This window comes from Styela clava, chromosome 11 (assembly GCF_964204865.1).
Source record: "Styela clava chromosome 11, kaStyClav1.hap1.2, whole genome shotgun sequence".
Classification (NCBI taxonomy): Eukaryota; Metazoa; Chordata; class Ascidiacea; order Stolidobranchia; family Styelidae; genus Styela; species Styela clava.
This window is the reverse complement of record NC_135260.1, coordinates 7,615,244-7,630,604: the sequence shown is the minus strand read 5'-3', so window position 1 is coordinate 7,630,604 and position 15,361 is coordinate 7,615,244. Positions and strand designations below refer to the sequence as shown.

The 15,361-nt window shown below is 35.3% G+C and overlaps 2 protein-coding genes across 2 annotated transcripts in view; both read right to left on the bottom strand.

The window, feature by feature from the left end:
- LOC120347323 (phosphoglucomutase-1-like) overlaps window positions 1–15,361 on the bottom strand; it is a 147,263-nt gene that overhangs the window by 124,726 nt on the left and 7,176 nt on the right. The gene's annotated exons all lie outside the window — the stretch shown is intronic.
- On the bottom strand, window positions 2,597–3,620 carry LOC120347362 (prefoldin subunit 5-like). Its single transcript, XM_039417295.2, has one exon. The coding sequence runs from the start codon at window positions 3,535–3,537 to the stop codon at window positions 3,088–3,090; it is 450 nt and encodes a 149-aa protein (XP_039273229.1). The 5' UTR covers window positions 3,538–3,620; the 3' UTR covers window positions 2,597–3,087.

Below are 15,361 nucleotides of genomic sequence, written 5' to 3'. Positions count from 1 at the left end.
CTCCCGAAAATGTTGATGTATGAGCTAATTAATATCTGCATTTATTGTACTAAATAAATTATACTCATGGGAATTGCAATAATAGCTCAAATTTGATAAATTTGCAAGATCGCAAAAATACGAAATTGGATTTATTCGTGCAGCTAACCACGTATTCTTATATCTAGAGTAGAAATGATTTTATTTTAACGTAACGTAAGTCGAGCTTTTCTATAACGCAAATACGCAATAATCACATTTGTTCTGCGTGTTTTGTGATGTAATGGCCAAGTTCACTCCAGCATTACACAGATGACTAAAGGCAGGGTAGTGTGGATATGAGTGATTAAATAAATGCTCTGAGACAGTGGTTCCCAAACTTTTAAGAGTTGCGACCCACTATTTATTACCACAGCTTATGGCGACCCATTTAACTTTTTAAGACATAACACAGAAATGGCTAATCATCGTAAAGCACCGTGTTACTTCGAAAATAAGACCTGGCCTGAAAATAAGACCTAATTTTAATTTCAAAAATGATTTTAATTAAACCCAACCCTTGAAATAAATTTAAAATGTGTGGCAGAGGGAAGGTTCAATGACCTGAGGTAAGTTGAAGATCACACTACTATTCAAGATTGTGTGATGTCACAATCACAATTATGATATTTGTCACTTGATTTTTGTATAGGAAATACAAATAAAAACAATGGATGTCGATTTTTGTATAATGTTTATTAAAAAATCTCGTGATTTTCTACAATGTAATTTCATTTTTGATAAATGAACTCAAAAGACATCTTCTAAAAAAACACCATAGGTTATTCTTCAGAGGAAAATAAATCTAAATCCTGTCTAAATTTCTAGGAAACACGATTGCTGTACAGTGTACAAAACTGCTATGCGTAAAAAAGACACATGGTTAGTCTTTGTGTAGCAATTTTTGTTCCATTGGGAAGATCGTAAAAAGGAAACTTTGACAGACTAGAATTTAAATTTAATTTGTTTTTTTGCAGGTTTACGTATTGGAGTCGTCACCGATCCTAATAACCAGTATAACGAGAATATCGGTCAGAGACCGAAGACTTATCAATCGAAAGTTAGGGGATCCCAAAACAGCGCTCTTACTCCATAGTGACACCTTGTGTCTCATCACTAATTAATTAATGGACCTTTCCCCGAGCATCGTTTTCCTTGTTTACTTCGTGACATTGGCCAATCAGCAAGATGCAAAAAGTGACGTAACAATGCCCCCTTTTCGCATCCGCTCAGACACTTTTCTCACTCAGACAGATTTTTAAGTATGGTTGTAAACATTACCTCGTTTCCGCGTTTTTCAACTCTATTCGTTAGTTTTCAGTTGTGTTTCGGAAACTTAAATATAAATCAGATAATTCAATGATCACTCTGTCTTCCTAGGAGTTTTAATTTGATTGCAGTAATAAAAATCAGTGTAGAAATAGCTGTGATAGACTAGCCTGAAATTCTTTACCGGTACTTTTAAAAGATTGTTGTATGCGATGAATCATAATGATGGTTTGAAACACATACCCCATTTTACAGGCGCCAACTCGCAAAAGCACCCTTAAAATACCCCTGAAAATTTTGCAATGGTAAAGTATAGAAAGAATTATCCGGGGGTCAAAGGTCCATAACTCGCTAATTATACAACATAATTCATCCAAAATCAATAGGCTTATGGTACGACATATAATGAATGCACATGCAAAATCTGGAGCAGATTCAATCTCGCTTTCGTGAGATATCGCGTGCATCTAACAGACAAATACCTATCAACATACTTACCGATTAAAATCGATAAGTAATAATTAATCAAAGCTTTCTACATCTTTTCACGACCCACTAAGATTCCGTTTGCGACCCACCAGTAGGTCGCGACCTATGGTTTGGGAACCACTGCTCTGAGTGGTTCCATCTAAAAATCACTAATGCGCATATGCATTATTTATACTTCTCTATTATCCGGTTAACCTTTACAATAATATCCAGATATCAAAATATCTCTCGGTTAACCGCTATCCGGATAATCCAACCCTAATTACAATTGCACAATTTTTTTTTCAGGATGCGATTATCACAAGGCAACCACAGTCATTCGTCAGCTTAGCAAGCCATACAGGAAGACCCAGTGAGTAAAGCTGGGAATTACAGGGGGAATACTTTAACCCTAAGCAGGATAAAATAAACCAGTTAACCGCAGTGTGACGTTTAAGCAGACTGGAAACTGATTCTGAACCTGTCATTTTTAAATTTTTGCGTAAAACTGAATCATTTCGGATAAAATTGTACATTGTAAAGGTACGTGGATGTCACTCAACGCTCAGGGGCGGGTGCCCCTCCCCCCCTTTTTATAACGTTAAAAAATTAAAACCGACGTTTTTCGGCCTCCGGACAGACCTAGGTTGTTACGGTCAGACTTGGCAATTAAAAATTTCAAGCCCCTTCGAAAATTCCTGGCTTCGCCCCTGATGACTTACAATTGTGGAGAAGATAATGATAACATAAGATTAATCAGATAACAAAGCTGTTTTCAGAACATTCCTGCAGTTTTATGTGTATCCAATTTTCTCAAGGTATCAGATGCAGATAAAAAATCTCACAGAAGAAGCGTTTTTTATCATTTAAATTTCAGCAATGGAAATATTTCCGTGTTGAAAGCGAAATTGTGTGGAAAAAGTTCAAAATTAGCATTAGCAACATATTTTCAGTAGCAATTTACTTCACATAGCTAAAAGATTCGTCGACAATATCTGAATATTTTACATTTTAAACTATTTTTATTATTGTGAATAGCAGATATCATTCATCTGACAAAACTCAAATCAATGGGCAGAATGAGATTTTTGTCCACTGGAATAACATGACATTCTATGACATCATAGGCAAAAAGTAATATCCTCAATATACTGCCAGAAAAAAAAAGTTGTTGCTGTTTTGCTCCCTGTTTACATATGAAAACAAAATGATAAATGTGAAAAGACATGTGATATGGTCAATGATCTAGAAGCAAACCCATGACACTGTGATGGCTACTAATATTGCAGTCCATGATGTGCACCACAAACTACTACATTTGAAACAATATTTTTATTTTTGCTGCGATTGTTGTATGAGTTTTGTTTGAAGAACTTCTGTAACCATTTGCTTATTTTGAAATTTTTGCTGCAAAATAGTTTGCAAAGACTCCATTTGTCGCTTCAAGTAATCAACTTTTCTATTAAAATATTCTTCAGCATCTTTTGTTTTCTTTTCAACATAATATCCTGTTCCAATATCAACCATGACATTTTCTGTTTCATTGAGATTTCCTGGGACATAGAGACAACCGGACATCGGCACCAAAATTTCTTTACCTTTTTCAGATTTCTGCAAAAGCTCCAAACATGATTTAGATTCTGCAAACTGGGATTGTGCAGATTTCAGTGATTGAAGACTGTTACTTAATATGTCAACTTCTTGCTGCATTTGCTCAACAAGATGTTTTAGTTCGTGTGTTGGCAATGCTGCCAAATTTATCTGCTGTGGAGCACTAGTCATAATTCCAGTTCCGCTATATATAAATAAGCAAGTAAATATTATTTTTTTGATCCTGTAAAATAAAACACAAGCCCCTGATTAGAGAGAAAATTTGGGTTTTAGAGACTGGTATCAGCAAGTAGTATAAAAAGTTAGAAGAGTAGATATAGCTCTGTTTAAGTTGAATTAACTTAGAAAGATTATGCTTTTACAATCATTGTGATACTTGCTCCATGCCAATCTCAATTCTCTTCTATTACACTTCTTGTAAAGAATTTTTGGTTCGTGTTGTGAACATGTACAAGGATTCTCATCATAAGTTGGATATTATACTTATTTTTAATCTGTATGCAATTTCTATGAGATCACTATAAAAGTGAATTGTTGACTAGGTGCTTATATTTGACACTAGGAAAATAGTTCAGTAACCAGTAGTTTATATTTTACCATACTGAAAATAGGCACAAACATACAAACTGCAATCAATTATAAACAGGCCATATTGCAGGGTGGAGGAAATGCGGAAAAACAGTAGGCTACTGGTTATCGAGCAGCGGCACCCATAAATAAGTCTAACACTATATTATAATGAAGAAAAAGTGGAACCAAGTATATGTATATTGAAAAAAAAAACACAAAATATCACGAAGCTATCTGCTATAACCAGCAGTCGTTCACTTCACCAAAAGAAAATACGACCTCGAGCACCACTAACTCGATAACCAAGGAGATGAAAGCAGTGAGCTATATAACAACAATACATTGTGATATGTGCATTGTCTAACAATGGGCAATAAACCTAAGATTGTGATGGTGCAGAGTTACAGTGGAACCCACAGTATGCTGAGGGTGACCACAACAGGATCACCAATGAATAGTTACATGATTATCTCTAGCCACAGCCACAAAACTGCATTAAGGATGTTTCGTTGTTGTATCAAAAAACATCTAAAATGGCTATGGAGCCAAAATCCAGTTCTAAGGTGAAATATTTAGTTTAGATGCAGCATGAATAATTTACCATAAATCCCAAAATAATATTGTCATATTGAAAATGGGTAATGTTTAAAAGGAGACAAGTCTGCAAGTGGAAGTCGATGCATTTTTTGGTAATATTCAAAGATTTCAATTGATTAGATTGGTAGTTTTTTGTTATAAATAAAACTGGTTAAAAGTATTCCTGGAATCAAGCATCTAATATGTTAAATTTACTTAATCTTGAATTGATTTGAATTATCTCAATAAACTCAAAAGTGCAATATATATCTGCAATATAGAGTCATTGCGGCGAATAAAAATTTTTTGTAGTTGAACAATGAACATGCATATTATATTGGCTTTATAAAAATCAAAACTTTTTAGTTACTTCAGTTTTTTATGATAGGATCTCAAACTGCTTCTCCTAAGTATCGCTTTTATTTTTCTGTTCTCAGTAGCGGCATACAACTCTCAGTTACCAATCAAGAATTTCATGTGGTAAAAATGAACTAAGATAAAGTTTGGCAATATATTTTGGGGGAAGTCTTATTAGCTTGTTTGAGACCCCAATTGTCATAAGACTGTAAGGGCAAGGCTGTCCAACGTAAAATAAAAAGTCAACAATTTCTTTGGTACTGGGACTTGTTGTCCTTTTATGTTAGTATTTTTTATCTAATGTTTGGGTTGAATAAGATTTCGGAAATGTCGTCACTGCGTATCCGTCAATAATTCAGATGAAATTGACTTAATTGCATTGCTGCATATTGGTCACAAATCAGCATATATAGGCTGTTCGTCCAGAAATCTTTGTAATGTTACTTCAATAAATACTTGTAATTGGTGTTTCAAATTTTACAGAACGGCCCACATAACCTGATATTCCCGCGACGCTCATTTAAACATTGCTACTGAAAAGTAATGAATAGAAACACTTTAACGCAAATATACCCCTCGATGTCGACGTGTTGTGTATGTTCTCGCGTGGTCGTCAGAAAACCGCAAGTGTCATGTCCACGACCCGTGTTACCAGATATTCGATAGTAAACTGCTATTCTGATATTCGAATAATTTGCCAGCCCTACTCAGTAACCAGAAAGCAATTATTAAATTGATTGATTTTTTTTGATAAACTTGCGTTTTATGTATTATGTAAATTACCTACACCAAAATCCGGACTTAGCTGTATTAATGTTTGGTACAAACGTTTGCGGCCCGCAACGAATTTTGTCACATGAAAGTGGCCCGCGAGGCAAAAAAGGTTGGGCAGGCCTGCTGTAAGAGATATGGTATGCCGATCTAGTCGCGCAGAACAAAATCAGTAGGAATTATATATCAAACAAAAAAAGCATTTAATCATGAAAATTACACTCAAATCAGACAAACATCACCGTACATTTTCAAATAATTGTCAGCAAGTGAACTTTGGACATTAACTTTTTATTCAAACTAGACTATGGTACATATGCAGCTATGGAAGTTTGTATACTACTGCTGTACTGTACGCAGAGGGACCGTACCATACCAGTATCCTAAACTACAAACAATAACTGCCACAGTAGCCAGTAGGTACCGTTATCACGAAAAGTTGTGCCTCACTTGGTGATCTACGGCAGGGCTACTCAACTATTTTTATCGAAGATCCGCATACAAAATTCAAAAATATTGGGGTCTTTCCAGAAATTAACTCATTCGGGCAATTCCACGGAACTAGGGACAAACTTGAAAAAAATAAAAGTGTCCAATCCCAAAGAAACAACCCATATTATCATGAAATATATCTTGGAGTTTTGTTAACTTAATTTATTTCACAACTATATTCGATAATAAAAAAAATGAAGCTTGTTGAAAGTAGGTGGGGCATTGACCTCAATTTCTAGCTTTTTGAGCCATTGGCACAAAACTTAAGTTTTAACCTAAATAATTCAAACACAAATGAACATGAATTATTTGCTATACTAGAGGGCTATCACCATTCTCAGGATACATTCAGTTTTGTATAATACTGCCCCTTGGTATCTGTGGGAGCAATTTACTGATATCGATTTTTTGGTAACGCAAGTAACGTTTTTTCGACATTTTTTACGGTTTGTAAAAAAATACTGAAATTCATTTTTTGCCAATATACCATCATCCTATGTACACACACACAGCCAATATGTGTGCATTTTAACTTACTATGATTGTATATATTAATTAATATTCAATGTCAAATTTTGTAACGCAAGTAACAATGTAACGCAAGTAACAATTGTAACGTAAGTAACAAAATCTTATAAATCAGACTCTAGTAATCAAAAAGATATAATATATGGAAAATTATGGTTTTAACATAAGTTATAAATAGATAGTTTATTTTGAATTATTATTTATATATTTCCTTATAGTTAATTTCAGAGAATACCTAATTTTTGGCACATCACTTAAACAAGTTAGAAGAAATAGGTTGCCACTGGCCACAATAAAATGCATGATATCTGGCAACCCTAAATTGTAGATATTATTTGTATATTGTGGTGGTGGAAACCTTACCGGTACACAAAGACCATTACCAGGTACATTACCCTGCACTTTTTGGCTATTTTAGATGTTTTTATCCCATTTATTGCAGTAAATTATATAGTCTAGAATCTAGATTCAGCTGTTGGGAGTTAGTCAAAAAGTACCAGTACCGAAAAAATGCCTTTGACTGCAGCAGAGCGACAGAAGCGGTTCAGGGAGAGACAAAAGGCAGAAGGGAAAATAGGAGAATTTAAGTTAAAACAGAAAGAATATGTACGGAGAAGTAGAGAAAAGTCACGAAACAAGGAAAATAATTTATCTGTGAAAGAGCAAAATATGATTAAGCAAAAGCGAAGAAATGCAGTAAAGATGCGTGTTGCCAAACACAGGTTGATGAAAAAGCAGGCCAAAGAAAACCATGCTCCATTCAAGAGTGCTTTGGCATTTGCAAAGGCTTCTGCAAGGGCAAAGCGAATGATGCGTACTGCACTGCCTAGTACTCCAAATAGACAAAAGGCAGTAGTTCGAAAACTATATTGGGAAATTTTGGATAAAGAACAACAGGGCAATCCATCAACTGATAGAAAACGTCGTACCGGTATATTAGAATCTACAGTTAATGCTGTTGCAGATTTTTATAGGCGAGACGATATCAGCCGGCAAGCACCTGGAAAAAAGGATGTGATATCAATAAAAAAAGATGGGTTTACAGAAAGGCTACAAACACGTCATTTAACATCTAGCATCGCAGAAGTATATCAACTTTTTCGTGATGAATTCCCGCATTTAAAAATAGGACGAAGTAAGTTTGCAGAACTTAGACCAAAAAATGTGTTTTTAAGTTCCAGATTGCCTCATAATGTTTGCCTTTGCAAATATCATGAGAATTTTATTTGTGCAATTAATTCTTTGCATAAAGTGATTCCGGAATTTCCATCGTATACCACAAATATTGTAAACACATTTGTCTGTGCTAGTCCAAATTTAGAATGCTGGAAAAATGAATGTATGCGATGCAAGGATGGTGCAGGATTTAAAATGAGTTGGGGTGCAGTACTGGAAGGTTTTGAAAATAAGTTTGTGAGCTGGTATGTGTGGGAGAATAGTGTCAGTGATTCTAGATTGAAAAAGGTTCAGGAGGAGGGTGATGTAAATGATCTTCTGGAGCATGTATATCAAATGTTACCGCAGTTTTTGGAACACTCGTATATTAAAAGGCAGCAGTCTATGCGTTACAAGTTAGATCGAGATAATACTTTATCAACTTCGGCATCGTACAGTAATAGTGAAGCATTAATTCAAATTGATTTTGCTGAAAATTATACTTGCGTTAACCAAGATGAGATACAGAGTGCACATTGGCAGCAACAGCAAATTAGTATTTTTACAGCTGCAGCGTGGTATGGGGGAAAAATTCATTCAATGGCAGTGGTGTCAGATTATCTTTGTCACTCAAAAGAAGCAGTAATTCCAATTCTGAGCAAAATTTTGTCCACATTACCTAGTTTTATCAAATCTGTCAAAATTTGGTCAGATGGTCCCAGCTCCCAATTCAAAAACAAATATATTTTAGCGTCTTTGCCGGCCTTGGAAAGTGTGCACAATATATCAATATCCTGGAATTTTTTTGCTACATCGCACGGTAAAGGTCCAGTCGATGGTATCGGTGGTTCAGTTAAAAGATATGTATGGAATCAAGTCCGATGCAGAAAACATCATGTCATTGATGCAAAATCTTTTACAGAAGCTACCATGGCAATACAAAATATAAAATGCATGGAAATTACGCGTGAGCAAATTAAAGAGATAAGCTATAAACTGGATTTAGAAAAAATTTTTGCTGAAGCCTCGTCTGTTCATGGTATAAGCAAAATTCACCACATGGAGGTTAAAAATGGTCAACTCCTCACATCATTTTTAACAGGAGATATTAATGTGGATGCAGCTGAAAGAAGTACGCAAGGCTCTAGTGTAAAAATAGGAGATTGGGTAGCTGTTCGCTACGAAGGAAATTTATACCCAGGTGAAGTTACTTGTATACAGAAGAACGAATTCAAGGTCTCGGTAATGGAGAGGGCTGGTAAGAACTGGAAATGGCCAATTACCCAAGATTCCATTTTCTATATGAACACAGACATAGTTGAACAACTGGAGAAGCCGATTCCAATCAACAATAGAGGGCACTATGTTATTGCGAACTTCAGTGAACTCGAGCATAGAGTAAAAGCTATTCTACATTAATTCGATTTTTTTACATTGTCTGCAATTTCATTTAACATAATATATTTTGTTATAATGTTACTACACGTAAAAGAACTGAAATGTTTAGCATATACCTCTTTCTGGCAATATAAATAAAAATAAACCCTGCTATAGTAAAAATATCAAATGCATTACCTTTGACTGTTTGTTAGTTTCATTCATTTTTTGTTTTATTTTTCATGTTATTGTTCTTTGCCAAGCAAATAGTTCTATATTGCTAGTTTGTTCTTAAAACACTATTTTATTTTCAGAATTTATCTTCTAATTATGGATTTATAATTTAAACATAGAAATTTAAAGAAATTAAATGTTAAATATTGACTAAATGTCAAACTTGGCAATAAACTAAAAATTGGACCATGATTGTAACGTAAGTAACGTAACGCAAGTAACGGACCATTTTTTGTTCCTTATGAAAATTTTAATATTCAAATGAAAGTTTTTCACATAATTTTTTGTGATTTTACATCTGAAATATAATCTCTTCGGACATGGGAAAAAGTAGTTAGTTAGTGGTATTATCTTGAGATGGGGAGCATGTCAAAGTTTTGTCCAAAAAACTAGTGTCCTTTTTCTGTAACGCAAGTAACGACGCTTCGCGACTCGTCTATGTGAAAGTAGTCCATAGTAGAGCCATTTTTATGGTGCCTATGTTACAAGCCCAGGGCCATATACAACTACAAACACTATGACTTGAATGCTTGTAATAGGCTTTTGGCCAAGTCAGTTTAAAATTTGCACAGATGTAACGAAAGTAACGCTGGAATTGCCCATTCCGGTCTTTTCAGAAATTATATTTCAGCATCCTTAAACATGCGCTTCCTTGGCTGGCTAATGATTATTAGTTAATCAAGATTGTTTATTATGGCGTTATAGTTCTTTTCATATATATTCAAATCTATAAAAGTGATTTAATAAAAGGAAACTTCAAAAGTGGGACTGATGATCCAAAATAAGAATTAGTCGCGGTCCGAATCGAATACCCAAAAGGTTCGAGGTGGTCCGTCAGTTGAGTAGGCCTGACCTACAGTAAGGTACGGTAATTGATGAGTTTTCATTATTGCTTGATAAGTAGGCTATGAGTTTCTTTTTCGTGTTGATTTTGATACATGCAATACTGTTTTCACTTGCAAGATACCGTAAGCGAACATCGTCACTATTATTGCAATATCATAATATGGTGATATGTAACTTTGGAACTTAACAATCTGACATTAGCACTTTAAACCGTACCGGTAATAGCCTATACAGCTATATGACTTTAGAACAATCTGACATTACCAGTAGCATTTTGAACCGATTTTGTACTACCGGTGGCGGTACTGTGGTATGAGTTCGGCTACATTGAGTGATATTGTTGTGGTACCGGTATGCTTACTTTTGTCATGAAAACAAGCAGTGATGAAAATAAACCTAAGTTACCGTACATATACTACAGTACGGTACTACGGTAAACACACACCTGCCATGGTCAGTTGCGGTACCGTTGACATGCAAATATAACGACAACCAGAACTTTACTCAATGTTGACATCTTGTGACTCTCCGCCATGTGCCTAGTTTTTTTTTGTCAACTAGAAAAAAGGAGCAAGAAAATTGCATTATAGTTGTTGTTGTATTAGTATCTTTCCACTTTTCTTAGGGCATCCTGAGGTACATTTTTAGGTTTGGTATTATTTGAGAAAACATCTTATGCAAGGACCAGTAATATTGCCAACCTATGAATTTACAAAGCTTACTGTAAATATTTGTGAATATGCCTTTGTTATTACTCCATAATCATCATAAAGGACGATAAAATAATTGATACATTGAGTGATATTGTTGTGGTACCGGTATGCTTACTTTTGTTATGAAAACAAGCAGTGATGGAAATAAACCTAAGTTACCGTACATATACTACAGTACGGTACTACGGTAAACACACACATGCCATGGTCAGTTGCGGTACCGTTGACATGCAAATATAACGACAACCAGAACTTTACTCAATGTTGACATCTTGTGACTCTCTGCCATGTGTCTAGTTTTTTTTTTGTCAACTAGAAAAAAGGAGCAAGAAAATTGCATTATAGTTGTTGTTGTATTAGTATCTTTCCACTTTTCTTAGGGCATCCTGAGGTACATTTTTAGGTTTGGTAATATTTGAGAAAACATCTTATGCAAGGACCAGTAATATTGCCAACCTATGAATTTACAAAGCTTACTGTGAATATTTGTGAATATGCCTTTATTATTACCCCATAATCATCATGAAGGACGATAAAATAATTGATAGAATTAAATAAATAAACTGATTACAGAATCAGAAAAATGAAAAAATAGGGTTCAAAACGTACATATTTTGGATTGAAAGGTGTTGTCAAGAGGAGTGACGCGTGGTTGACATTAAGTTGATTAAAACACGCACGCATACACAGAATCACGCAGACAAACTAAGATGGGAGAGATATAAAAAAAAGAGTAACATAAGATATATAACTTCGTAAAAAGAAAAATATACAAACAAAATATAAAACTGAAAAAAAAAATTTGCCATAACGTATTGATAATTTTCTAAGTATAGCCAAATTGGATAACGAATTAGTTAACAGGAGTGAAACGTATAGGAAAAATATTTCTAAAAGAAAACCACTTCACCAAAGTGGGAATATAGCCAAATTAGAGTTCAGATTGTACCAAATATTATTAATCAGTATAAGTAATTAAAATTAATTAATGTATGGTACCGAGTTCGTACTTTCAGCATGTTGAAGAAATAAACTACTGATTACTGAGATAGGATAATGGCTGCAGTTCCCCAACTTTTTATTTGTGCGGCGTCAAATTATCAGGGAAAAAACTCACGGCGCACTCACACGAAAAAATGCTGCTTTTAAATACAAGAGAGCTACGCCCAAATATATGGACACGTCTGTTCGCAGTACAGTACGGTTTACCGTACCATCAGATCACAGTCTACAAATATATTTACACCAAGCGAAGCAGTACAGTAGGACACAAAATGGCGTCCGATGTCCGCAGAACGTTCGGTGACGTCATAGAAAACAAAAACAAATCTCACAGAGCTAACAAAAATATTTGAAATAAATAAAAGTAATAGCCTTCTGGAGAAATTTCATCTTTAACCACTAGGAATTTCAAAGCAATTGGTCTAGTGATCAAAGAGAAAAGCGGTTTTTTAATATTTCCACTAGGTATCCGAAAATTGTCAAAGAACAACAAGAACAAGAACAACATAACAACAAAACGATCGTTATGTCCACTAAACGTGTCCAAAAACTCAATTTTGTGATCAATAATGTGCACTTCATGTTTTTAAACATGCAGGACTAAGGAATAAAGACAAAAGGTCAACTCTTCTCTGCCTGATTGGCTGAAAAAATTACTCATGTTCGCTAAACACGATTCAGCAGATATTTAAACTGCAGCTCAAGAAATTGAGGCAAGAAGTGTATATCTCCCTTGTTACAATAGAGGCAGACTCTACGTAACAGAAGGTAAACGACATAGGAAGGTCAAATGAATTTATTGATTCATATACAGAGCATTTAGATTAAGAAAAAATGAAACATTTATAATAAATACAATATGGCAAATATTCAATCATATATTGGTTATGTTTAACACAAGTTTGTTAATTTTTGCAGAGCATCCTTTGGGAAACGCTGGGTTATGAGAATACACAGGTTCTTACAGGATCAAGCAAGGATGTCCCGTTTTTATTCATGGATAAATGGATGCATAGACAAGGAAATTTAATTGAGGTTGTCGATTACTAGGGTCATTCCAAACTTATCATATATGAAACGTCACTCTTTGCAAATTTTATCGATGTTGGCTCCATCATTGTATCGGCCATGATTCTAAACAGCAACCGCTTTTATTATTTCACTTATATAAATAAACTGGCAACGGTAACTTTGGGCATTGAACTCTGACCATTTTGGCGTTGGCACGATCTGTTCGGCGTGAGCCGCTTGGATGTGGGACGCGTAAATTTGTATATTAACTAATCGGGGGTGCTTAGTATCCTTAATTAGAGTTACTTAAAATTTACATTCAATAATTATGTTTTCCTTGTTTCATATCGATATATATAATTGGTCCCTTCTGTGCGAAAGAACTGTATTTCACCGGATTTCTATTTGACTACTATTTCACCAACTTTTGACTGTTTCCTATGTTAAATTATTCAACAATAAACATCTTTTGGACAATCGTTTCGGATTTTGAAAAAACCATATCAGATAGAGCCGCGTCAACAAGAATAAAGTGCTTGTGCAAACATCTATTCCAATTGGTCAGAACGTGCACATCACCATTGTATGGTGCTGCTTAATGCATCCGCTGTGGCCGATCTCGTGTGCAAAACTTGTACCCGAGATTTAGGTCTGGAATTTTGAAGAGGGTCACTACCCTTATTAGAAAACCTTGGTTACCATTCCTGAAATCCGGCAATTAGCGAGAAATCCGAATTTATATCTTGCGTAACGGCCCATACATTTCGACCAATGAATTAGGGGAATGAAAAATAGAATGTCCATTATCTTAGTAGTTTTTTTTTTTCTAACAATCTTGCACATTTCACAAATTATTCTCCTTGGCATGCTATTTCATTCCAATTATTTTTTGGGGGTGATACGAGTTCAACTGAGGTTACCAGGGGTCAAAAGGTCACGAAATTCCAACGCGATTCCATTTAACTTTGTAATATGCACATTTTTCTGGCGACTGTTTTTTGACTTCAGTTAGGGAAAACATAGCGACCAGCAGGAACCCCGTGTATCTGTCTACAGGAGTTGTTGACCAGACCGTCCTAGTATATGATTCAAAATGTATAATCCGCCAAGAGACTTCTACTGAGAAAATAGTAGGAACCGAAATTGGCCGTAAACGGGTATGAAATGCAGGATTAATTAGAGATGACGTTGTAAGCAAGCGACTGAAAGTTGTTGGTCAGAGTAAATTTGTCTATCATATGCTACAAAGCATACACGATGAAATCTCATCTTGAAAGGATTTTAAAAAGCACATCAGCTAATCTACGAGACGGAGAAATTTGTCTATCAAGCTACAAAGCATACACGATGAAATCTCATCTTGAAAGGATTTTGAAAAGCACATCAGCTGATCTACGCGACGGAGAGAGTTATCAGAACCGTTCTCCACGTTCAGGTAGTCTACCACGGCCCAGGCCAAGTTTCAACAGAGCCATTTATGAGAAAAACTGCGTTGTGTGCGGGTATGTTAAAAATCAAGTTGTTTATGAAAAATATCAAATATCCGAGTTGAATCGAGCAATGAAATTTCTTCGGGCCACAGTATTTAATCAGGATGACGTTTATACCAGAACTTGTGATTTGCAAGACATACATGCAGTTTTTGGTGCAGATTTATACTGCCATAAACAGTGCATCAATAGGTATCTTATTGAATATAAGCGAGTCGTAGACAGTAAATTGTTCATAAAGAGAGTAACTGGAAGAAGGGAGCATGGAAAAAAGTTGTTACCGACATTGAAAGAGGTTTTGAAAATGGCGAAGAATACGAACTAAGCTATGTTGGGGATCAAATGAACAGCTATTATGCCGAAGGTTGTATTAATAACACAGAGGTGAAAATTCTCCTACTAAACCACTTTGGCAATAGCGTCAGCTTCACAAGGCCAAGGCAAATGAACAAGTCAGAATTAATCTTTAGCAAAGAAGTTAAAACTGAGGACATGGCAGAAATTATCTGGTCAAGTGATCCTATTCGGAAGTGTGCGCGAATGATCAGACAGTCGTTGTTAGAAGTAGACTTTGGTCTACAGATTCTGTGACGCAAATGTCCTGAAAACGGCGTGGGAAGCCGTACAAGTTCCCGAACCACTACTTACATTCTTGGCTACTATATTTAATTTTAATGCAGCAGAGTTTTCTGCAGGTCCCCAATTTCTAGATGATGAAGATGGTAGGCCAAGTGATGATAACAGAGGCATTTCGGAGTATCGATTCAGACAAATGCATTGTCTGTTCCATGTTATGTATTATGATTTACATCGTGGTAGACGAAGAACTCCCCTCCATATTATGAATAGCCAATCCATATATGATGCTTGTAA

Coding starts and splice junctions, on each gene's coding strand:
- LOC120347362 (XM_039417295.2), bottom strand. CDS start 3,537: ATGACTAGTGCTCCACAGCAGATAAATTTGGCAGCATTGCCAACACAC.